Here is a 26,409-nt window from a genome sequence, read left to right as displayed (position 1 = left end):
TTGTGTGAGAGGGTTTTTTTTTTTTTTCTCTTTGTGTGTATACGGGTGCTTTCCTGCTTGTATTACTATGCAATACATGTATGCCTGGTTTCTAAGGAGGCCAGAAGGGGGCCATCAGATCCCCTGAAGCTGTGCTTACAGCCAGTTGTAAGCTTTTATGTGTGCTAGGAATTGAACCCAGGTCATCTGGAAAAACAGCCAGTGCTTTTAGCCACTTAGCCATCTCTCTAGCTCCTAGGAAAAGCTGTAATAAAAATTTTATCTTCTTCAACAACCAGAAATTCCTAATTCCAGGTGAGGTGTTACACACCATTAATCTTAGCACACAGGAGGCAGAGGCAAGAACATCTCTGTGAATCCAGGCCATCTGGTATACAGTCAAAACGACATAGAATCTATCTCAAAAAATTATAATAAGAACAAAATGTAATAACCTTAAAAATGTGACTGATATCTAATTGTGCTATACATCACAATGTTCATACTTCGGAGAAACCATATAAAGGTATACCATATATACCTGGTATGTCTGGCTCTTCATAGGACATGATCATCAAATCCATGGAATTTGACAAATCTTTTACCTAGTGCCAAAATTGCTGAAATAAAAATTCATCATGAGAGAAAACAAATGAACAAAAATACTCTAATAAAGCCTCATCTTTAATTTACTTTCAAAATCTTCATACTAAAGTCAAACCTTACTTAAATGGCAAGAAAGTAAACTATTAGATTACAGGACAGGAGCCTACCACAGAGGGCCTCTGAAAGACTACCCAGCAGGGTATCAAAGCAGATGCTGAGACTCCTCCATACTTTGGGCAGAGTGCAGGAAATCTTACGAGAGAAGGGGGATATAAAAAGACCTGGAGGGGACAGGAGCTCCACAAAGAGAGCAACAGAATCAAGAAATCTGGGACCAGGGGTCTTTTCTGAGACTGATACTCCAACCAAGGACCATTCATGGAGATAACCTAGAACCCCTGCACAGATGTTCCCCATGGCAACACAGTGTCCAAGAGGGTTCCATAGTAATGGGGACAGGGACCGTCTCTGACATGAACTCAGTGGCTGGCCCTTTCGTCACCTCTCCTTAGGTGGGGGCAGCCTTAACAAGCCACAGAGTAATACAATGCAGCCAGTCCTGATGAGACCTGATAGCTAGGGTCAGATGGAAGGGGAGGAGGACCTCCCCTATTAGTGGACTGAGGAAGGGGCATGGGAGGAGATGAGGAAGGAAGGGTGGGATTTGGAGGGGCTGAGGGAGGGGGCTACAGCTAGGATACAAAGTGAATAAGTTGTAATTAAAAAGAATCTTCGCTTCTGATATAAATTATATAAATAAATATAATAAATTCCTTATTTCAAAATAAAAAGAAAGATGACTTGTACATATGACATCATGGGCATGCTCTCACATAGTTTAAGAATTCCCAAGATTGCTAGCTTAGTGGTGCACACCTTTAATCCTAGCACTCAGGAGACAGAAGCAGGTGGATCTCTGAGTTCAAGATCAGCCTGGTTGTGCAAATTCTAAGACAGCCAGCCAGTGTTACACAGAAAAACCCCATCTTAAAACAAACACAAACAAAAATAAAAGAAAAATATCTGAGGGCATGCAGACATTCATTTTGAACTACTGAGGAAAGTATGGGAAGTAATTACTCCACACTCAGGATAAAATGATGTAACTGCCAGTCCACCCTAATGGAGGTAAAAGATTCATGGCCACTCCCTCAACCATGATGGAGCTTGCACCATTGCTTGTTCATAGTACTTCAATAGTTACGATTCTCTCCATTACCCACTGCCTGGCACCAAAGGAGCTTCTTTCTCCGAGCTGGATATTAAAAACTTGGATTTACATGGCAGATTAACAACTCAATCATTGATAGGTACTGCCCTATCAACTATACTTCCCAAGCCTTGGTTTCTGGCCATGGCATGAATTCCTCTCTATAGGGCAGGCTCCAAACCCAATCCAGAGAGGCTGGTTCTGCTCATCAAAAGCCGTGCCAGTAATGCACCAGTGCATACATATTACCTAGAAGCTTGGTTAATATATATATATATATATATATATATATATAATTATTCAAGATTGCTGTACCTCTCTTTTGCCATCAAAATGTCAGGTGTCTTCAGCACTGACAATGACCTCTTCGGAGTGCCTCTGAAGCCTCCATAAGCACTAAGTCCTCGGCAGATAAGCAGTACCTGGTACAGAGTTTCATTTAATAGCCTTGATGTTTGGGAGCAGCATTATTTAACCATGTGGGACATACCTGTTCAAAGATTGTTGTGAGGCATGTGGACTGTGCAACCAGGGAAATCTGCGTGGAGCTAGAGTGAGGCTGAGAATGTGTCCAAACCCCAAAACTCTCAGTCTTGAGAGCTGCAGGAGTAAGGATCACTTCCTCCCTGTTCTGTGCCTGCATGGACCAGCACTCCCTCCTAGTGTTTCAATGCCCACCCTCTCAGCTCGAGTAGACATATAGCCTAGCACCCGGAATTCCTCTCCGTGCAAAGGAAACACTCACAGCACCTCAGCCCCAGCCGATGGTGCTCACTCACCCACTTCCCCAAGGTTTATATAACCCTTATTCCTTCCCCTCCCTCCGAATGTGAGCTGTATCACTGGGAGAGCTGCATCGTTAAAGAGGTTATAACATACAAGAAATCTGGGACACGATGAAAACACCAAACCTAAGAATAATAGACTAGAAGGAGAAGGCTCCCGGCTCCAAGGCCCAGAAAATATTTACAACAAAACCATAGAGGAAAACTTCCACAACCTAAAGGGAGGCCTATAAACATACAAGAAGCTTACAGACCAGCAAACAAATTGGATCAGGAAAGAAAATCCTCCTGCCATATAATAATCAAAACATTAAATGTACAGAACAAAGAAAAAAATACTAAAAGCTGCAAGAGAAAAAGTCAAGTCACATATAAAGGCAGATTTATCAGACTTACACCTGTCTTATCACAGGAAACTCTGTTGGTATAATGTTCTTGTAAAATGTATACAATTTACCCTTGTTCATTCACATGCTGGTTTCTCTATCCCACTATCTGGTTTCAAGCAGCAAGCTCCTTGTTGAAAGAATGAGACTGTGGATGTTAAGTTGTCCTCTGGAACCTGAGAGTTCTCTGTGTGTATCAATGAAGCCCACAACAGGTGGCTTTTGAGGTCAATCCAACTGCTAATGTCAGGCTTGGGCCACTAGGAGACTCCCAAATTATTGTCAAGTGTTAAGATCAGTTCTAAGCCCTTACAGCTACCTTCCCACAGTACTCTTCATTTGCCTAAGCGAAGCTTTTGTCTGACTGAACTTCTTGGCTTGTCATCATTCATTCCCCTCTTTCGTCATTACTGATTCCTGTGGCTGTCTGTGGTGGTTTGAGTGAAAATACCTCAGTAGGCTCATTTTTGAATGCTTGTTTTCAACAGGTGGAACTGTTTTTGAAGGGTCAGGACTTGTGGCCTTGTTGGAGGATATGTATCATGGGGGTGGCTCTGAGGTTTTAAAAGCCTCTCACCATCCCCAGTACTCTCTCTGCCTCTGGCTTTGGATTAAGAAGTGAGGACTCAGCTGTTCCTGCCACCGGGCCTTTGCACCTCTATCACGTACCCTCACCCTCTGACACCATAAGCTCAATGAAGCATGCTCTTTTTCAGTTGGCTGGGTCATCGTGTTTTGTTTTGTTTCACAGCAATAGAAAAGTAACCCAGACACTCCCTCCCTTCTGGCATGGCAATTCTTACCCTTGGGCTTCCAGCTACTTCTCAGTTGCCCAGGATAGCCCAATTAAACAATAGATTACCTATCAAGATGGCATGTGGCCACAGCCCTCTGAGAAACATGGTGTGACAATGGACCCTTCACCCTAGGAGAATCAGTGCCCCACCAACACCTGCAGTGGGCGTTGTGTCTTACAAGGGCTGTAGGCTTTGCCCGAGGGTAGGACTAACTCCAATCTCCTTGCTAGGGCCTGGCTTATCTTTTGGTAAGATTCCCCCATAACTTTCCGAAAGCAACTGTGCAGCTGGTGTCCTGTGTTGCTTACTACCTTTCTCTGAGTTTCTTTCTGGCTGAGTTTTTCCCTTTGTAGTTTTGAAGGTGCATCTTCTCTTCACAGATTAGGAATCGTGTCTACGTAGTCCGAGTCTTCTCTTTCACCTTCCACACGGAGGCAGTTTCCAGTCTTCTGTCTACTCTGTTACATCTGCTCTATGGTCTCAGGAGCCAAACAAAAGAAATCTGTTACTAGCACTTTCATGGGACATCCATTCACACATCTGTGGGTTGTCATTATGTCTCCCTGACACCTCTCTTACATCACTTCATGGAGCTACTGCTGCTCAAACCTCATTGCAGCCCAGTGGCTGTCCTTGGATGACATTAATTACATTATCATGAGATCCTAAAATATGTCTGGACTAGTGATAAAGAGAAGATATCTGGCAAGATCTGCCAAGTACTAAATATGATGGAGTTGGTGGCCTTGCAGGTTTGAATAAAAAAGCAACTTAAAACATAGCGAGAGCCTTAAGAGTATGGTGTATCTCCTAATAGTGCTGAAAAAGAGACACATTTATAATATAAATCCATGAAAAATTGAATGTTTTTATTAAATACAAGGACTTTCAAAGTTAGATGAAGAAGACATTAATTTAAGAGCCAAGAAAATGTAAAAGCCAGATTGTAAAATTGATAAGTGTTATACACCCCAAAGAGAATAATTATGGATGATTCATAAGACTTGATTGAGTTCAGGAGAATGACTAACACTTCCTCCTGCCTTCCTCCTCTTCACACCCCAAAGCACCCTGACTTCGTCGTCATCACAATACAAATGAAGCAGGTTTCAAGCATTCAAAAGAAGATGTACAGAGCTCACATTTAAATATGTGACCAGTTTGTAATTTAATTCTGTGAAGGTCATTCCCACATTATATATGAGGAGGTAATTGCCCACAATGTGCAGGATAATAAAATAACTAAGTTACTGTCTATACTCTTTCCAACTTAAAAGATTTAGAACTACATAGACATATTTTAAGAAAATCAACCTGAAAACATTGATATTATTGCATTGAAAAGTTTGGACATGTTGAATTTTATATATTTATATGCATATTTATTTTATATTTACATATTGCATATATGTTGGTATAATGTTCTTGTGGACTGTATACAATTTACCCTTGTTCATTCAAATGCTGGTTTCTCTTACCCCACTATCTGGTTTCAATCCAGACATTGCATTGTGATATTTATTCTAAGCATCACCTGTCTCAAGTTTGTGTAAACATGCCATCATTTGTTCTCTGTATTTTCATTTTAAACAACCAGCCAGTGCTGAACAATGGAGAGAATAGGGTGGGACATCCTGATCTGGAGGGGGGGTGGAGAGAAGCCAGTGGGGGGAGTCGGAGAGCAGAGTCGGCAGGAGAGAACTTGGAACCATGAGGAGAGATGAACCGGACCTAAGATTTGACTAAAAGGGAATATAATGTGGGAAATCTGAATGGGAGGAAGCTATCCGGGTTTGGAGCTTTAGGATGGAGGAACTATTTAATCAGCAACAAAACTCTAAAAGCCAGAAGGGCCTAGCTAGATATCTTACAGACACCAAGAGGCCACAGATGTCAGTCCCAACTACTATACTCAGCAAAACTTTTAATCACCATAGAGGGAGAAAAACAAGATATTCCATGACAAAATATATATATATATATATATATATATATATATATATATATATATATTTAAACAATACCTAACCACAAATACACCCCTACAGAAGATACTAGAAGGAACACTCCAACCCAAGGAGGCTAATTGCACCCAGGAAAATATAGGAAATAAATAACCCCTCATCAACAAAACTAAAAGAAATGAAGCACACACACACTCTCTCTATGATCATCAACATCAAAAATAACAAGAATTAACAACCACTGGTCATTAATATCTCTCAACACCAAAGGCCTCAACACCCCAAAAAGAAGACACAGGCTAACAGAATGGATGCAAAAACAGGATCCATCAATCTGCTGCATACAATAAACACACCTCAGCAATAAGGAAACATTACCTCATATTAAAGGCCTGGAAAAAGGTAGTCCAAGCAAACAGGCCCAAGAAGCAAGCTGGAGTCGCCATTCTAGTATCTGATAAAATAGACTTTCAACCAAAATTAATGAAAAGAGATGGGGAAGGGCACTTCATACTCATCAAAGGAAAAATACACCAAGATGACGTCTCAATCCTGAACATCTTACCCCAAACGCAAGGGCACCCACATTTGTGAAAGAAACATTACTAAAGTTTAAGTCACACTCCAAGACCCATGTATTAATAGTGGGAGAGTTAATGAAGAAATAACAGAGAAATAATGAAACTAACAGACATCATGAATCAAATGGACCTAATGTATCTACAGAACAAATTCACCCAAACACAAAAGAATATACTTTCTTCTCAGCGCCTCACAGAATCTTCTCCAAAACTGACCACATACTCGGTCACAAGGCAAACCTCAACACATACAAGAAGATTGAAATAGCTCCTTGTATTTTATGAAAGCACCATGGATTAAAGCTGGAACTCAGCAACAACAGAATGCCTATTAACACATGGAAACTGAAAAACTCACTACTCAGTGACCTCTGGATCAGGGAAGAAATAAAGAAAAAAAAAATTAAAACTTTCTAGAATTCAATGAAAATGAAGGCACAACATATCCAAACTTATGGGACACAATGAAAGCAGTACTAAGCGCCTTCATAAAGAAATTGGAGAGTTCTCATACTAGCAATCTAAGAGCACACCTAAAATCTCTAGAACAAAAAGAAGCAAACACACCTAAGAGAAGGCAGGAAATAATTAAACTCAGGGATGAAATCCATAACTTAGAAACAAAGAGAACAATAGAAAGAATCAATGAAAGCAAGAGCTGGTTCTTTGAGAAAATCAACAAGATAGACAGATCCACAGACAAACTAACTAAAAGCAGAGAGACAGTATCCAAATTAACAAAATCAGAAATGAAAAGGGTGACATGACAGCAGATCCTGAAGAAATCCAAAGAATCATTAGGTCTTACTTCAAAAGCCTGTATTCCACAACATTGGAAAACCTAAAGGAAACAGACAATTTTCTCAATAGATTTCACTTACCTGTTGGTATAATGTTTTTTTTTTAAATGTATACACCTTACCCTTGTTCATTCAAATGCTGATTTCTTCCCCCAACTCTCTGATTTCAATCCAGATATTGCATTGTGATACTCATTCTAAGCATTCTGTCTCAACTCTTGTGTAAACAGGCCAAAATAAAGCAACTAGACACAATGTTGAGCTGGGAGGAGCCAGAGGACAGGAAAGAGGGGAGGAGCTAGAGGGCAGGAAATGAGTGGGAGGAGAAGGGGCAAGAGGAGAGCTAGAAGAACGAGCTGGAGGAGAGATCCTGGAGGACGTGGGGCATGAACCAGACCTAAGATTTCACAAAAAGCAAGTATAATGTGGGAAATCTAAATGTTAGGAAACTATGAGGGCTTGGAGGTTTAGGATGGAGTAATTACTGCCCAGCATTGTGTTAACTAAATAAATCCAGTCTCTGTGTGGTGATTTGGGTATACAGCTGTTCAGGATTAACAGCAGAATTAATAAAAGATAATTATTAGTAAATATTAATCACCGCTTACAACACTTACCAAAACTAAATCATGAGCCACATTGGTTCATGTGGCAAATATTGAGGACTAAGAATCTAACAAAATTAGCAGATATAAATGCTAAGTCAGCCAAGGTTTTGTCTCACTTATAAAATTCCTTCACAATTATTTTAGGACCAATAGACATGATTTAATATTACTTGTTAATTTTAAAGCATTCTTTATTACTTTGGTTGGAAGTGGCGTATCTTTAGTACCTAAAGTTTTGATCTGAATATATGCAATATTATGTCGGGTTGACCTTTCAAATAGATTGTTTAAATGCAACTTTATTACTTTTAGCATAATGCCAAGTAAAATTTTGATCTAAATCTTACTGTTGGGAACCTTGTAGAATAGTGGGGTGAAGGATAGAACGACCCAGAGGGAACAGGATCTCCCATAAGAAGACTAGCAGTCCAGACTAACCTGGACCTGAAGAGTTTAAGTTATCCTGAATATAACTCCATTTTGAAATAAAAATCTTGACTGGGAACTGAATTCAGGTACCAGGAAATATCACAGAATGTACACATGGCAGAAAACAAAGTTAACTCTCCTAGCAACAGCCTCCAGGAAATAATACAGAATAAATGCTTCATAGAAAATAGAGACAAACTCCCTGGCAATAATCAATGGGATTCGGTTGAGAATTGGGTGGGAAAATTCTCCCTAATATTTCAGATACAGTTTAGGAAAATAACCATTGTGATTATATGCCTTAGCCACTGTGATTGTGTGCCTCAGAAAAGGTCACTCGCCCTGCTAAACTTCACCCAATTCTGTAACGCCAAGGTTTGTGCCCTCCTGTTTGTTGCCATAACCCCCCACCCACCCACCCCACCCCCGCTCACAGACTTTCCCTTTAAAAATCCTGTTCGCTCAGAGCTCGGGGTCTCCCTTCTCTACTGCTGCGTCAGTGAGACTTGGGTCCCGAGTTGATTGCTCTCATAATAAAGCTCTTTTGCAATTGCATCGAGTGTTCTCCTGGTGGTCTCTGAGGGTCCCGTGAACCTGCCATTACAGTCCCAGAGGAGCTTGCGGACTGAAGCACCAACCAAGGACCAGGCGTGGACTAGACCTAGACCCTCTACACATATATACCCAATGAGCAGCTTAGTCCCAATGGGGGTCCCCCAGAAAGGGGATGGGGACTCTCTCTGACACGGCCTCTGTTGCATGCCTATCAATTCACTCTGGAGTGGCTGCCTTGTCAGGACACTGTGAATGAGGAAATACAGTCCTGAGACTGGAAGGGCTGGGGCAGGTTTGTGGGGGAGGGAGCTCCCCTTTTCTGAGGAATAGGGGAGGGATAGGAGGATGAGGGAGGGACCAAGAGGAGGATCCGGGAAGAGAGGAGAGAGGGTGCTACAACTGAGGTGTAAAATGAATAACTAAATAAAACTTTCAATTAAAAAAAAAAAAAACATCTTCACACACAGAGAAGAGGCTATAATGCCCTGGGCCCAGTGGTGCACACCTATAATCCCAGCACTCAGAGAAGCAGGAGGAGACGATCTCTACGAGTTTGAGGCCAGCTAAGGCTACACAGAGAAATCCTGTCTCCCAACAATCAAACAAACAAAAAGTCTGTAATATTAAAAGAGACATATAGAAGACAGCTATTTGCCCTCCAAGCATTTGTTGCTGACCTGAAATTCCAGCATATACTGAAGACCAGCAGAGCCTTATGGACTGAGCAACTGCTGGATTTTTGGACTTTTTGTTCACAGTCAGCCATTGTTGGAATTAGGTGGACTGCGGCCTGTAAATTATTCTAATGAGGGGGTGGAGGACTCATTTTATAAATTTTGTCACTCTAGAGAACCCTGACGAATACATCAGGAGACACACTCCCACAGCAAATTTCCTCATCCTCTGGCTCCTACAATCTTTCTACCCCCTCTTCAAATATATAACTTGAGTCTTAGATGCAGTAGTTTTTTAATAGGTGTATCCATTGAGCATAGGCTACGAAGCTTTGTGTGTGTGTGTGTGTGTGTGTGTGTGTGTGTGTGTGTTTTATGAAGGATGAAGACTAAACTTATATGTGGATTCAAGGGAAATGGTTAGAATTTTGCTGTGGATCATGCTGATTTAGTATAGTGGTGGTTGTTGGTTCTCCTCCAAGATTCATGACCTCGTCACAATTGGATACTTAGCTAGGTCACTTACATTTTTCTTTTGTTAAGAGTGTCTAAAGTCCAATTACAGATGCATTGGTTACCACCCAGGGGAGCTTTTTACTTCCTTAGGGTTATCCTGCCATGCTGATCGTTCTGTGGTTCATGGGCATTATAGCGGGTAGGACTGTTGGTTGATTTATTCTTTTGGAAGCTTGCATGGTGCTTTTAGTACCATAAATGTGTTGGGTTTGGGGGAAAAAATCCAAGCAGTTACAAGAGTCCAGCAAAGCAAGATCTTTATTTGAATTAGGCAGCAGACACTAACTAGTCAGATTCAGGAGATGACTGCATCCCTGAACGTTCATTATAGGAACTGTTTAAGCAGAAGAATCATAAGGCCCATAAACATCTGTGCCAAGATACGGTCACAATGTTTCATTAGTCAGAATCACCCAAAAATTCATAAAGCACTTAAGCATCTTTGCCAAGGCACAGTCACAATTTTTCATAAGTCAGAATCATTTGTTCTTAACCTGGTTAAGAACACTCATTATGTTGGGGCTGTGGAGGAGAAGAAGAAGAGGAAAGATGGCTAGCCACCTGGAAAGCCAAAGCCTAGGACTCAAAAACGTAATTTCATTTTATGATCAAAATGTAGTCTGAAAGCAAAATGGCAGTACGTGGGGTCCGTCTCATTTGTTTGATACCAACAACAGGTATTCCTCGTGGGGAGTTTTATTTTGAACTGGGTCTCTGAGTATTTCCAGCTGTCCTAGACTCTCCACGTAGACCTGGCCGACCTTGAACTCAGACTTCTCTTGCTTCTGCCTCCTGAGTGCTGGTTGTGAAGGCTTGCATGACCTTGCCCAACTAAACACAACTTTTGTTATCATGTCTTTGTAGAGAAAGGGTTTCAACGTGTAACATTAGCTGACCTGAAACTCACTGTAGACCAGGCTGGCACTGAACTCACAGAGATCTGCCTGTCTCTGCCTCTAGCATGCTGGGATTAAAGGAACGTACTGCCGTAGGCCAGCTTGTTGTGTCTTGATAATTATGGAATTGGTAAAGTAAGTAAAGGCAAACCTACTTTATAGTCATGAGTGGAAAAGGGGATCTTATGACTTCTCACATTAAAGACTTGTAATGCACTAAACTGGAAACTCAAATTGAAATAGATGAGTTTCCAGCTGCATTTAACAAGCCAAATTTAATCAACATGAAATAAATACTATAAACAAGACTACAAATAGCAACTATAAAATGCCACTTTAAAACAACCCCATGACCAGACGGACAGAATTCTACTCAGAACTTCAAAGAAGAACAGCAAAGCTATTTAATATTTAATACTTGTTGACACAAAAAAGAAAGACATCCAAACTCTTACTATTACCTGATACTAAACGGCATAATGAGCCAGGCGTGGTGGCCACACATTCTTATGATCCTAGCATTCCAGAGGCAGAGTAGTCTGATCTCAGTGAGTTCAAGTCCAGCCTGTCACAAATTAAAAAAAAAAAAAAGAAAGGAAGGAAGGAAGGCAGAAATCCGACCAGATACTGATGCAACAAAAAAGAAATTATAGAGTGATGTGGCCATTATTAAAAACAAAAACAAAAACAAAACAAAACAACAACAACAACAAAACAACAAAAAACTAGGGCTTGGTGCCCCACATCTTTAATCCCAGCACTTGGGAGGCAGAAGCATGCTGATCTCATTCAAGGCTAGCCTGGTCTACAAAGTGCATTCCAGGACACCCAGGGTTACACACAGAGAAACCTGGTCTCAAAAAAACCCAAAGGAAAAAAAAATTGAGTGGGACATGGTACCATACACCTTTTAATCACAGGACTACTCAAAGAAACCATGTCTCCAATGAATGAATGAATGACCTCAAAATTTCTATAATTAGCTATTTCACAGTCATATATGTATGTACATGCACGCACAATGTGTGTGTGTTTGTGTGTGGCTCTTCACGTGCACACCTCAAATTCAGCCTACTCTCGCCTCCTACCCCTGGTCCACAATCCTAAAAAGCACCATATTGTTTTCATATCTATTCATATTACTTGGGACCAACTGAGATTAACCAGAGCCAAGTGAGAAACCGTGACTTTGGGGCTATGAGTTGGAGCCTGTTGAGCTCAGCAGAGGATACAAACTGAAGACAATGTTCTCCCAATATCTGTGCAGAGCCAGCATATGAGAGGTAAAAGAGCCGGTCCCTTTCCTAGACTGACTGCGGTCTTGCGTGAAGCCAGTGCAGGTTTATAGAGTAGCTGATGGTTACCAGTTACAATGGCTGCATGGAGAATGGCATGTCCTAGGCTTTCCTCCACTTTCCCTTCTTATTTCCTAACATCTCTTCTTCAGTGTTCCCAGAGCTATAGCTGGGATGGTGTACAGGACTTTTTCAGGGCTAGGGCCACATACTGTACTTATTTTCTGCATCTGGGACACCCAAGAATCTCTTCATTCACCATTCCACTAAAAGAAAAAAGACGAAAGAAAGAAAAAGGAAGGAAGGAAATGTTTTTTTTTTTTTTTTTCCTCTCAAAGCACCTTCAGCATAAGTCACAGAACACTTGTTTCTGAGTTAGTTAAACCACAGGCAAAAAGAGCAGGAGCACAGGGCGCGGCATGAATTCAGCCCTGGGCTGTTAACAATGGGCTGACCACTGACTTCCTGAGACAGCTATTTCTTTCCAAAATCCAAGTAACTGAAATGCCTCTCCCTAAGTCACGCAGCAGTATTTGGTTTGGGCTTGTCATGTTAGTGTGTTGGCGATGGACTCTGGCTTCTGAATTTAGCCTGTTGAGCTTGGGTATGAGGAGGCTAGTAGCCGAGGTCTAGGATTAAGCTGCCTGTCTTTCATCTTCAGGTTGGGAACTCCCCGTGGGGGTCAGCTGCGGGGTGCATCGTCCCAGCAGAGCCAGATCTGGTGTAGGCTGGCGGCAAGCACGTGCGGAGGCTGCGGAGAGCAGATCCAGGCCAGCCTTCGGGCTGCAGCTCCGTGGAAGGTAGGCAGCGAGGCGGGAACCCGCGCCCGGAAACAGCCCGGGCGGCTGTGGTGTTCGGGGTGGGCGGGGCTGGGTGTGACGTAGGCGGAAGCAGAGCTACCGGAAAATTGGAGCGCGAGCCGGAGCGCTCGGCCGGGTCCGTCCCGAGCTCGCAGGCCTGCACGGTGGGCATCGCGTGGGGCAGCCTGGGCTCCGAGCACGCGGCGGCCGGCTCGGGGAGCTGAGCGGGCGCCTCCGCGGGGCCGCGCCGGCGGCCTGGGAGCGTCGCCGGGATCCGCGCGGCGGCCGCAGCCTCACAGGTCAGAGGAGCCGCGGGCTGGGAACAGGCCGCCGGGGGCACGGCCGGACCGTTTCCCTGCGGTTCTGAGGACTCGGAGATTCTGCTGTGCATGTCCTCCCGGTCGGTACGGTTCAGCTCTGTGACCTGGACCGAGCTTGGTTGGTTGGTTGTTTCATTGCTCTTCTGGTTGGCGAAATAGTCTCTCACTCTTAGTTTCTTTTCGAGACAGGGTTTCTCTGTGTCTCCTTGTCAGCCCTGGACTCGGTTTTTGTAAACCAGGCTGGCCTGGAACTCTCAGCGACCCGCTTGCGTCTGCTTCCCCAGTGCTGGGATTAAAGGCGTGCGCCAAAATGCTTTTAATTAGCATACTCTGGTAGAATACTTTAACTTATCGATTGATATTTGCAGACCAGTTGTCTTGTTAGGGTGGAAAGGACAAAGCTCTTGAAACTTACATTCATCCACGCTCACTCCCCTGTCCCTTCAGGACTTCCTTGGTGACTTGTCATCCCTGGAGAGCTTTTAGATATTAGTCATGAAAGGAGTGGCTGCAAATGTAATTGCGCACGAAAGTAGACGGGTTTTTTGTTGGTTAGTTTTGCTAGTCCCGTAGGTTTGGTTGTATACATTAGCATTCAGAAATAAGCTTTTATCCACATAACTTTTCATCCAGAGTGAGACTTGCACGCTGTGATGTAAATACAGCATTCCTAAAAGTGTCTCTGCCAGGCTCGGCGGCACACCCCTGTTATCCCAGCACCCAGGAGGCAGAGGCAGGCAGATCTCAGGGAGTTGGAATCCAGCCCCACGTACAGAGTGAGTCTAGGATGGCCAGAGCTAGACGGCCGGTTCTACATCGGAAGTTGATGACAGGCAGAGCAGTCTTTAAAAAGAAATAAAAAAAAAAAGAAAAGAAAAGAAAAAAAATTTATTTTTGTGCTGAGTTCTTAGAGCCTGAAAACGCACAGTATGGTGTTTGAGGTATCAGGTCACTGTATTTTCACAGGTAGAATGGGCATTTTAAGCCAGGTAGTGCTGGCACACACCTTTAAGCCCATCATTTGGAAAACAGAGACAGGTGGCTCTGGGAGTTCCTTGCTGTACTGCAGTCTACAGTGAGGTTAAGGACAGCCAGGCCTACAAAGAGAAACAGTGGTGGGGCTGGGGAGGGGAGGAAAAATGGAAAAGAAACGAAGAGGTGCTATGGCATAGTATAATATTAGAGAGCCTCTTTTGAGGCTTCCTACAGCTCCTCTAGATGAGGAAGAATGTCTGCAGTAGCCTTTAGTCTCCTTGGTCAAGTAAAGCACAGTTTCTGTCACTGGGCACATGAGCAAACTGTTGTATTTTGGTTCTTGTGTTTGCTGTGTTTGAAAGCTGAACCCATTGTGCTGCTCTGTAGCCCTGAACTCACCATGTAGACCAGGCTGGACTGGAAGTCACAGAGTTCCACCCACTTGTGTCTCCTGAGCACTGGGATTAAAGGTGTGCTCCAAGACAACCATTCAAAGGGTTGTTTTTAATTTTGTGGTCAGTGCCCAGGCACTGTTGTGGCTGTGGACTTCTCCCAGAAGGAGGGCCGATGTCTGGACCCTGCTGGGAGGGCTGTGTACAGAGACTGGATGTTGCAGAATTACAGCAGTCTGCCTTCTGCAGGGGAGAGTAGTTGCTCCCAGCTTCCTCCTCCTCAGGGTGTCCTGGCAAGTTACTCTGCAGCTGTGTGTCCCTAAATTCAGAACCTCATGCTTTACAATATTCTCATCCCAATCATTCAATTCCATTTGTGCCCCTGAGATTTGACTGAGCTCTGATTGGAAGTGAGGTTCAAAGTACAGGAACTGAGAATGCTTCCTAAATATTTTCAGTATTCTGACACTGCATGACAATTGGGAATCACTGTAGATGATTCTGCTTATCTGCTGAGCAGAGTACAGTGTTAGAAGTGCAGGCGCTTTCTGAAGACTGTCTTTCTCATGTGCAGGGCTCACTGATCAGCCAGACCTGCTCACCTGTGGAGCAGTACAGAGAGGCCTGGAAGGAGGACAGTAGCAAAGGATCCAGGTATGTTGGAGGGATTGGGGAAGGGATGAATGTGGAAGTGGGACATGAAATCAGTTTTACCACATTCTGCTTCACTAGAAATGGTTCTGAGACCTCCACTGAGAAAACTCTCAGGATTGTCGTATCATAGTGTGATAAGACAGAAGAATTGATACTAGGAGGGAAATAAAGTTTTATTTAAGTGTGCATGTGATGCTCTCCTTGGTCCATGTGCACCACTGATCAGGTCGTCCTACCAGTATTAGATGGTTTTTATTTCTATGATTCCAATGTAGTATAATATGAAAAGCAACACTTCTAGGTTCAGTTACTGTTCTGAGAATGTTGGAGCCTTTGGTATTCAAGCACACTCACTAGCATTTAGCGTTAATCTCTGTGTTCCTGAAAATAATGCACACAGAGTTTTGATGGGGATGGAAGTATGTTTGCATACTGTTCCCACTCCACCTGTGCTGTTTCCCCATTACTGTCTCCTTGTGTGTGCTGTCATGGCAATCCCAAGTGGCTTCCATTGCTGTAATTGTCGTAAACTTGGAGATCACCTCTAGGTTTGATCCTCTTATTATTTTCTGGCTCTTTGCTGTTCCTTGGTGTTTTCAGGCTTATTTTCTGTAAAATATGCCAGTTGGAATAGTAATTGCTTGGAGTCTTAGAGAAGACAAGTGTCTTTCTAGGCTGTTTGAAGAGAGCATGAGGCAATGTTTCTGTTTTCATGTTTTATGTATTCCTGTGTTTTCTGTCTGCTGGGGATGTCTGCTTTCCAGATTTTGTGACATGCACCGTGTTGATCAAGGTCTTTCTATCCCCTGGACGATTTTACCATGTGCTAATACTCTTTATTTTGTGTTTAATACTTTCGTCTTGATTTTCTGTCACTAGAATAATTATGATCATCAGTACTATTTATTGCAGTCCATATTCATAGCAGTTTAAAAATTCATTTTTTTCCTCCATATCTTATATGTTTAGATATGAAATAATTTTTTTGTAGAAAATATGTTTCAATCTCTCCTGTCTTTTTTTCTGAATGTTGTAGTCTGTTCACATGTTTAGCCTAGGAAATAGTATCTATTTACATTTTAAGAAATTACTGAAAGAAATGCATTTGTTATTGTTTAGATACTTGAGTGTAGACACTGACGAGGCAAAGTTAAAATCTCTGTATATTAAATATATATTATATTATGACCTATACTTTAATATGTACACATTAACCCTTTCAACTGCATTACCTGTTCAATTCATGTGCAATTTATTGATTATATTATTAGCTCTCTGTAAATATTTTTATCTATTATATTGTAAATACATAGATATAATAAACAGACATAATAAATGTATGCGCAGCGTAGGCCATCTCCATATTCTTTCATATTACCATTTCCCTTGATGTTTAGTATTTTACACAACACTCTTTGCCAGTTCCTGCCCTTACATAAAATGTTGCCCTTTTGTGTTTACCCTGAAGGATTCACTGTTTCAGATCATACATGTGTGTTGTGATTTATTGGAGGATAGGAGAGGCAAACCCAGCTTCACATTTTCATGTGTGGATAGATACTTTTTCCAGTACCACCGCTTGAAGAAGCTATCTAGTTTGCACCACAGTTTTGTGACACTTTGGTGACGTTCATTGCTATTGGGCAGATTTTATTGCCTTGGCAGACTCTGTTGCTTTAGGCTGCTCTGGAATTACACTGCAGTAGCTCAAGAGTTGCAGCATTTTCCTGGGCTGCTCAGAACCCAGGACATTTGTGCATCAATACAATTTCCAGGTTAGTCTTTACTGTCTCTGTGAAGTATCCAGTATGGAGTTTAAGTGCAATGGGGTTTCAACTGGTCATAAAATCACACCCAGAAATACTGCAGATTTCCCAATATTGTGTCCCATTCTGTCTGGGTGAAACGTCCTTCCGTGTTCTAGTTAGCATCTTCCTCAGTTCCTTCCACAAATCAAAGTTTTCATTGTACAGACATTTCATGAGCTTAAATCATTCAGGGAATTTTAATTTTCTTTTCTCATCTGCCTGTCTATCTGTCTCTGTATGTCTATCTATTTATATCTCTTTCTCTTTTTACTATTGAGGTTTTTGTTAAAAGGTCTCAAAAAGAAACCACTGAACCATCTCTCTAGCTCACTGTAAAGTTTTATTTATGTGAGTAGCAATAACAGACACTGGTATAAAGCCATTCTAGTTGATTTTTTAATTTAGGTGATCCAAAATCTTGACTTTACACAGGCATTTATCATTTCTTAATATATTTTTTTATTGTTGTATGTTTTTGTGTATTCTTAAACATAAAATTACAACCTATTCAGACTGTATATTTTCAGGGATGAATCTTTGATATTGATAACTGTCTGGTGTACTCTTCTGGAATAGGCTATTTCTCCAGCTTTCAGAATTCCTTAGTGTTTGAATAGGGTTGAGACCTGGTGAGCTTTTTTCCTTCCATATTAGCATGTCCTTGTTCAGCTCCTGTTTAGGCAGCCGTGTTTGTAAGATTTCATGCATGTAGCTTCTCTGACCTTTCTTGAAATGAGCTATTGGGACCAGCCTATATAGCTTGAGTTGGGGAGGGGGGAGGACAAAGGAACAAGGGAAGAAATGCACCTATATATAAACACGTTGAAGAAAGGCAAACAATAATGATGGACCCTTTCAAAATGTCAGCGCTCAGGAGAGCAGGGAGGAAGTGCTGGAAGTGCTGCTGGGGTGGGCATGGGCTGGGGGGCTGGGGGAACTCGGGGTGCGGCAGGGACTCTCCAAGCGTATCCCTCAGCTTAGCAGACTGCCACTATCATGATTTCTGAGAAGCCAGTGTTTTGATAGAGAAACAGAAGCATAACCAGCTTTCATGTGACGTAGTCTCTGTCTCTGTGGCCTGAGTAGGCTCAGTCCTGATTTGGGTAGGAATGGCCCCTTCCTTGCCCTGCCATCCCACATATGGCTTGAGAACCAACACTGCTCTCTGTTACTTTCCTCTTCCTCCCATGGTCTCTTTTTACTTTTCTGGTCACTACAGTTAATCCAGTTTGTGTACTCCTGACTGAAGATTTGGAGCTAGGGGCTTCCTATGAGAGAAAACAGACAATATCTGTCTTTCTGGGTGTGGGCTACTTCACTCAGTATGACCTTTTCTAGTTCTATCCATTTACCTGCAAAGCTCAATAATATTCCATAGTGTATATGTACCACATTTTCGATATATGTTTGTCAGTTTAATGACATTTAGGTTGTTGCCCATTTTGTAGCTATTATGAATAAAGCAGCAATGAGCATGGGTGAGCACAGATCTGTAGAGCAGATGATAAAAAGTGGAAGAGCTGGGTCATATGCTAGGTGTATTTAATTTGAGGATTTGTTTTAATGATTTTCCGTATTGATTTCCGGAGTCGCTAGGATTTCTGTTCCTGGGGTTTTTATTCCGAATGCTGTTGCTGTTGCTCTTGCTGGTTGTATTAATGTACTGTTCCTCTTCCTTCTGTGTGAGAATTGGTGTTTTGCTGTCTTGCCCTGGATGATGACTTTTCACATAGTTCCTTATTTCCTATGTTCTCATGGATAATTCTTCTCTCTCCTGTGCACATTTTGGCTTTAATTTATTGCATGCGAGCTGCTGTAGTGAAGCGAATTGTGTTCCTGTGCAGTATCCTGAACTGCACTTATGTCTTTCCATCAGTTTAAAGAGACTGTTATTCTGGGTACAGCAATGGTTGACAGTGATTTTCTTCTGCAAGCTTCAAATGTGGTTCCATGCTGTCCTGGATTTGGGATCATTGAGTGGTTGTGTCATAGACATGTCATAGCTACATCGTTTGACTCTGTTCTTTAATAGCTTTCAGTATTAATTTTTCCTTTTTCTTTTTAACCCCTTATGTGAAAGAGCAGCAAGCCGGCTGTTTGTTGTTCCTGAGAAACTCAAAGAAGAGAAAGAAATGGCTGATTTTCCAGTAAACATGTACCAGGTCAGTGGTCATGTCCACTTTTTTTCTAGAAATGTTATATTTTCAGACATTATAAGTGGTTAATTTTCTGTGTCTATTAATTTGTTTTAACTTTATTTTAAAACACAAAAATCCCACCCTGAAATTAACTAGACCCAAAGTCTGTACAACTGAATGAACAGTAGTCACGGGCAGCAGAAGGTCCGGATCCCATTTGTTTTTTTTTTTTGTTTTGTTTTTAATTTTTTTTATTTTCACTATCAGAAATATTTTCATGATCTTATCCACCACCAAAACCCAAAACAATCTGAGAGAATTAGAACTAGAAAGGCAGTTAGCTTCTGTCCTTTGTCATAACTGGTGTTGACTACCTGCCTTTAGTCCCTTCAACCCCTGATGTTTAACCTTCTTGCTCTCTTTGCTCCATGTTCTACTGTGCCGCATGTAGCTTGCTTCCACACCATATTATTGACTAGAGTCACGTGTGAGGGAAACGTGCTTTCTCCTTTCTGATACTATATGACCTCACTTAATCTTACACATTCTGAGTTCAGCCACTTTTCTACAAATTATTATTACTTTTTTTCTTTGGCTGAATAGTATTCCGTTTTATACATATAAAATCTTCGTTATCCATTCATGTGTTGACGGACCATTAGGTTGGTTCCAGTCTTTGATCTGGCAAATAAAGCCCCAGGAAACATGGGTGTAAAATCTCTAGAGTGGAGAGTGGGGTTCCCTGTGTGTGTTCCCAGGAGTGACAGACCTAGCTCTAATGTTTGTTCTAGCTTTAATCTTTTCAGTAATGTTCATTCTGATTTCCATTTGGATGTATTAATTTATACGCCCCCACTCACTCACACACATACACACACCAACAGTGAATAAGGCTTCCTTTCTCTCCACCTCCTCTCTGACATTTGTTGTCAGATTAGTTGATGACAGCCCTTCTGCCTGTGGTGAGGCAATATTTCAAAGTATTTTCAGCTTGTTGCCCTGGTGCACTTGAGGGATTTTGAAGACTTTTGCAATATCTGTTGGCCATTTGTCCTCTTGTCTTCTCAAGGTGTCTCTTCAGATCCTTTGACCATTTGATGCTTAGCAGGTTTATTTCCTTGGTGTTAATTCCTGTGATTACTGGTAAATTTTACATATGAGCCTGTCCATAGTGTCACTGGTACAGATCCTCTCCCATTCTGTGGGTGTCTGTGTGCTGGGCTGGTTGTTTCCTGTGATGTACAGAAACCTTTTATCTTCATGTAGTCCCATCTGTTGGTACTTGGGGTTAGTTCTTGTGCTTCTGTGTAAGGCCAAGGACAGACAGGACTGATTCATTGTTAGTATTTTAGCATGTTCTTGAGGTACAGCATTTCAAAGCACATTTCCTCCTCACAAATTGTCCTACTGAGACTTGAACACTGTGATTCTGTGGGACTTAAACAGCATTCCTAATAGATAGAGAAGCCTGCCCAGACCTTAGATGAGTCTTGTTTCATGGGTATGCTATGAGACTGTTGTGTCATCCTGGTTTCACAGAGTTAGAACATTCACTGTGGAGTGTGACAACATTAGAAATCATCTTTTTAAGTAATTGTCTCTGCTCATCTACATCCTATCTCCTCATATCCAGGAAATCAGTCTGCCTAGCTGTACTAACCATAGTTTTTCATTTCAGGGTCTGTTGACATTTGGTGATGTGGCTGTGGACTTCCCCCAGGAGGAGTGGGAATGCCTGGACTCTGCTCAGAGGGCTCTGTACATTGAAGTGATGTTGGAGAATTACAGAAACCTGGTCTCTGTGGGTGAGGACATTTTGCTTGTAGAATTCCTAACTCATCCTTTGTATGTACTGATTTATAGGTTGTAAACTCTCTGTTAGGGTGTCTGGGAAACAGCATGAAACTAGGGAAACTTTGATAGAGGAAAAGAGCTTTTTCATGGCATTTGATTTTGTTTCTCTTCATTGCCTCAAATGATCTAGACTGTAGTGTAGAGGGATTTTAATTCAGAACATGACTGCTCTGGCAAGAAATCACATCCTAAGACCTTCTAGGTCTGTGTGATCCAGCTGGAATACAAACATGCCTTTAATACAGGAGACAGAGGCAAACAGATATAAGGTCAAGGCCAGCCAGGTAAAGAGCAAGTGTCAGGTAAGGAAAAGCTTAGGTCCAGGCTTGGTGGTACATCCCTTTAATCCTAAACAATGAAGATGAAGCTAGTTTGTAGAATGAAGGACCCATGTTTGAAAGTGATGTTTGAGTGGCAGAAAAGATGGTGACTCAGAGAAATTTTGACAGAATAGGATAAGTCCAACTCTGGTGAGGAGAGGAAAGGGAAGCTACTTAAGGGGCAGTGCAGGGAGGGAGGAGGGAGTTTTTATTGGGACAGTAATAGAGAAACAGGTTGTAAAGAGAGAACTCACGTTAAGGTCAAATGAGCCAGAGAATGAGAAGGAGCCAGGAGGTTAGAGAAATTTCTGAGTTAGTTTGAGGACAAGCAGAGCAATTCAGGGGCTGAGAGAAAAGCCAGATTGAATAAGTCCGCTTAGAGAGAAGTGTGAGACAAAACAGCTGAATTGAACCAGGAAAGAAAAAGGAAGGTTGAGCCTATTAAGCAGAGGCTGAAAACATTCTAGGCCTAGGTTAGATTGTGTAGAGAAGCTTCCAGGACTAGGCCTCAGTTAGCAAAAGGAGGAAGTAACAATTGAAACAGGCAAATAAAAATGTTATACTCTAGGCTCAGATATCTGGCAAAATACTTGCTTTGTTTTCATTACTTTGAAGAAATCTAGCATGTTCTTTTTTGTACAACAAAAATAAGCCCTTTTATGCTTTTAAGTAAACCTTTATATTAGAAGGATTTGGGTCTTCTGAAATGTACTCATCATTGCTGTGCCTTATTGAGTACAAACACTTGAACCTGGGATTACGTTAAACTCATCATCAATTTCCTAATAGAGACATGAATTCTAACTATCAATCAGTGAGCCATTCCAAAGCTAATTACTGATTCCTCAATTATTTGATCATTCTTGAACCATTAGCTTTTTCACCAGGGTGAGATATCTATTATGAATTACAGACCTTTTGAAGGCTGTGAGGCTGTTTTTATGAGATACATAAAATTATAGTGAAAGAAATGCATCTGGGTAGTTGCTGGCTGACTTATTTTAAGAGAGATCCTAGGTACATAGTTATTTCTCAATTGTTTAATCTTGGACGAATTCCTATTAATCTGACTTGTACTCATTTTCAGAGAACTACTGCGTATGTGATCCTGCCCATCAACATGTGAAGACTAAAAAGGAGTCTTGTCAGAGTAATGAGCTTCATGTGCTTCATGACCGCTCCAACTGTGCACTTTATAAAAGAAGTGAAACTACAGAAAACTACAGTAACTACAGATGCAGTAATCACATAGATACCGCTGTTGACTCTTCAAACCCAGATAAAACCATGCACGCTGGAGCAGAACCTTGCACATCTAAAGACTGTGAGAAGTCTTTGAATTTGTGTTCCAACGTTGTTCAAGATCAGAGACTCCACACTGAAGAGAAAGAGCACAGACAGGAAGAATATGATGACCATTTCACCTCTATATACAGACTCATGCAACAACCAATCTACCTGGAAGAGAAACCTCACCAGTGTAGGAAATGTGGGAAATGCTTCAGTACTTCCTTAAGGCTCATTAAACATCAGAGAATTCATACTGGAAAGAAACCCTACAAGTGCCACATTTGTGACAAATCCTATAACCAGTGTGCAAATCTGAAAATACATCAAAGACTTCATACTGGGGAGAAGCCTTACAAATGCAAAGAATGTGGAAAGTCATTTCGTCAGTCCTCAGTGCTTAAAAGCCATCAGAAAATGCATACTGGAGAGAAGCCTTACAAGTGTAAGGAGTGTGACAAATCCTTTGCTCACTATTCCAGTTTTAGGACACACCAAAAAATCCATACTGCTGAGGAACATTGCAGTTGTCCAGAATGTGGCAGGGACTTTCATCAGCTTTCACACTTTAGAAAACATTACAGACTCCATACTGGAGAGAAGCCTTACAAATGCAATGAGTGTGACAGATCCTTTACCCACTATTCATCATTAAAATGGCATCAGAAAACTCATTCTCCAGAGATACATTACAAATGCAAAGAATGTGGTAAGTCCTTTCTTGAATTGTCACATCTGAAAAGGCACTACAGAATCCATACTGGTGAAAAGCCTTACAAATGTGAGGTATGTAACAAATCTTTCACTGTGAACTCAAGTCTTAAAACACATCAGAAAATTCATACTGGAGAGAAACCGTACAAATGTGGGGAATGTGACAAATCCTTCACTCATAGCTCGCATCTTAGAAGACATCAGAGTGTTCATACTGGAGAGAAACCTTACAGGTGTAAGGAATGTGACAAATCTTTTACTGAGTGCTCAGCTCTTAGAGAACATGAGAAAATTCACACTGGAGAGAAAACTTACAAATGTTTGGAATGTGACAAATCCTTTACCCAGCGTTCATATCTTAGAAGTCATCACCACAGAGTTCATGCTGGAGAGAGACCTTACATATGTAAAGAATGTGGCAAATCTTTTACTACATGCTCAGCTCTGAGAAAACATCAGAAAATTCATACTGGAGAGAAACCTTACAAATGTACAGAATGTGGCAAATCCTTTACCCAAGACTCACATCTTAAAACACATCAGAGAGTTCACACTGGAGAGAGACCTTATATTTGTAAGGAATGTGACAAATCTTTTACTAGGTACTCATATCTTAGAGCACATCAGAAAATTCATACTGGAGAGAAACCTTACCAATGCAAAAACTGTAATATATCCTTTCTCCGGATTTCTAGTCTTAGAATACATCAGAAAATTCATACTGGAGAGAAACCTTACAAATGCCAAGACTGTGATGTATCATTTAACCAGATTTCAAATCTCAAAAGACATCAGAAACTTCATACTGGAGAAAAACCATACAAATGTATAGAATGTGACAAATCCTTCACTCATAATTCAAATCTTAGAACACATCAGAGAGTTCATACTGGAGAGAAACCTTACAGATGTACGGAATGTGACAAATCTTTTACTAGGTGCTCCTACCTTAGAGCACATCAGAAGATTCATACTGGAGAGAAACCATACAAATGCAAAGACTGTGACAAATCCTTTATCCACCTTTCAAATCTTAGAAGACATCAGAGAGCTCATACAGGAGAGAATGTTGTAAATAATGTGACGTAACTTACCTGGTATTCTTTCTGCTTGCAAATCTCAACAATATACATAATAGAAACATAAGAGACTTGTAAAAAGCCTTTAATGAAGTTTTAAATCTCAGAAAATATGACAGAGTTTATGTTACAATAAAAGTTCACAATATAATTGTGTGAAAAGTTTTCTTGTTTGTTTGTTGGGGAGTGCTTTCCTGCTTGTATCACTGCACTACTGGTGTACCTGGTGCCTGTGGAGGCCAGAAGGGCATAGGAGATCCCCTGAACCTGGAGTTAAAGACAGTTATTTGTGTTGGGATTTGAATGCCAGTTATCTTTAAGAGGAGATAGTGACTTTATCTAAGCCCTTTCTCTAGGTCCTGGGGAAAGTTGTAATAAAAACATCATGTTCAACATCCAGAAATTCATAACAATCACAAGGAAGGTGTTCCATGCCTTTAACCTCAGCACTCAGTAGGCAGAGGCAAGAAGATCTCTGTGAATCCCAGGCCATTCTGGTATGCATAGTGAGTTCCAGGACAGCCAGACAACATATACCGTCTCAAAAAAAAAAAAAAGGACAAAATTTAATAAAATTCAAAGTGTGACAAAGACCTCTAATTGTTCATCTCAAAGTTAATACTTCTGAGAAACCATGTAACTGTACTATATATAATTGCCATGTCTTGCTTTTTACTGGAAAGAACCCCCACCAAATGTATAGATGTATAAGTCCTTTACCTAAGTGCTGAAATTGCTGACATAAAAGAAAATCCATGAGAGAAAACACAAAAAATGTTTTCATAAAGTCTCATCTTTCATACTAGAATCAAACTTTTCAAGTAGCAAAAAAGTTAAAAATGTAAAGAGATGGATAAACTGCATGTGGCATCACAGGCATGCTCAAGGGTGCTGGACTTGACAGCACATGCCTTTAATCCCAGGTCTCCGGAGGCAGAAGCAGGTGGGTTTTTTGAGTTCAAGGTCAGCCTGGTCAAGAAAAATCTGTGAGGGCACGCTGTAATTCACTTTGAACTATTGAAGAAAAAATGGGAAGTATTTGTTTCACCCTCTAATTTCATATCATCTGTATTCTACTATCCAGCCTTTCTTCCTGCACCTCCCCTCTACTGGTTCATTGATAGCTTCCTATCTTCTACATACAGTCTCTTAAACAGAACAGGAACTTTGAAGCTAAGACCAACATGAGATGAAATGTGTGTGTTGGTAACTAGTGCCCTCCTGCCTCAAGTGTATGCAATCAGTAAGGACTGCTGGCACGGTCAGACAAGCTGAGCTGCACAGAAGGTTTCAGACCACCTATGAGTCGAGCTGCTTGGACCAGACTAGACAAGACAAGCTGTCTGGAGGAGGTAGTGGGTGACTTCAAAGACACACCTCTGCCCACAGATGAGCTGTCTGCAAGCTGTGCAGTGATCCGGGTTTTCCAGCCCCAGTAGCCATCACTCTCACTGGGTGAGGCAGCTGTCCTTGAGTCTTTTGTGCTTATATATCAATAGCCCATCACCCACACTCTTGTAAGTAAATCTCACTGGTCATTTAAAGATGACCCAGCAGTTAAGAGCGCTGTCTGCTCTATAGAAGACTCACTTTGGATTCCCAGTTCCCTCACATGGGCATACAATCTGGAACCTCAGCTCCAGGGCATCCAAGGCCTTCTGGCCTCTGCAGCCACTAGGAACACATGTGGCGCACAGACATACATGCAGACAAAACACCCCTAACAAAGCAACCATGTTGGTTCACCAAGTTGGACTTTGTTTATCTGGGATAAGTAGATGATTGTCATAGTTTGCACAGGAATACTGTCACACATCAGTAATTGTAATTGGGTCACACAGAAGTTTTCTTTTTTTCATTTATTTGGCGGTGAGGTCATCTAGACTGATTTCAAAAGTTGATTCTCTGTTCTTGATCTCATAACAATGTATGACTTCCTTTTCCCACATTTATACCAACATTTTCCATCATTCTATTCCAAATGGTT

At 41.5% G+C, this 26,409-nt stretch overlaps 1 protein-coding gene across 5 annotated transcripts; it reads left to right on the top strand.

The window, feature by feature from the left end:
• The first annotated feature begins 12,981 nt into the window (after nucleotides 1-12,981).
• LOC110553707 (zinc finger protein 54-like) lies at nucleotides 12,982-24,573 on the top strand. Of its 5 annotated transcripts, none has more exons than XM_060380512.1 (5): nucleotides 12,982-13,180; nucleotides 15,143-15,222; nucleotides 19,116-19,192; nucleotides 20,847-20,973; nucleotides 22,430-24,573. In XM_060380512.1, the coding sequence occupies exons 3-5, from the start codon at nucleotides 19,163-19,165 to the stop codon at nucleotides 24,430-24,432; spliced, it is 2,160 nt and encodes a 719-aa protein (XP_060236495.1). In that variant the 5' UTR covers nucleotides 12,982-13,180; nucleotides 15,143-15,222; nucleotides 19,116-19,162; the 3' UTR covers nucleotides 24,433-24,573. The 5 variants fall into 5 exon arrangements, with proteins under 5 accessions (XP_060236495.1, XP_060236505.1, XP_060236500.1 ...); XM_060380522.1 differs by having other exon boundaries at nucleotides 19,111-19,192; XM_060380517.1 differs by having other exon boundaries at nucleotides 12,982-13,319.
• Nucleotides 24,574-26,409: the final 1,836 nt, after the last annotated feature.

The sequence above is a fragment of the Meriones unguiculatus genome, chromosome 1 (genome assembly GCF_030254825.1).
Source record: "Meriones unguiculatus strain TT.TT164.6M chromosome 1, Bangor_MerUng_6.1, whole genome shotgun sequence".
Taxonomy (NCBI): domain Eukaryota; kingdom Metazoa; phylum Chordata; class Mammalia; order Rodentia; family Muridae; genus Meriones; species Meriones unguiculatus.
The sequence above is the reverse complement of the archived record's forward strand: the minus strand, read 5'-3'. Positions and strand labels throughout refer to the sequence as shown.

Bases quoted from the DNA above. Each gene is read 5' to 3' on its own strand.
- LOC110553707 (XM_060380512.1), top strand. From the start codon at position 19,163: ATGGCTGATTTTCCAGTAAACATGTACCAG. The intron at 19,193-20,846 runs GTCAGTGGTCAT...TTTTCATTTCAG, and splicing joins TTCCAGTAAACATGTACCAG to GGTCTGTTGACATTTGGTGA. The intron at 20,974-22,429 runs GTGAGGACATTT...ACTCATTTTCAG, and splicing joins CAGAAACCTGGTCTCTGTGG to AGAACTACTGCGTATGTGAT.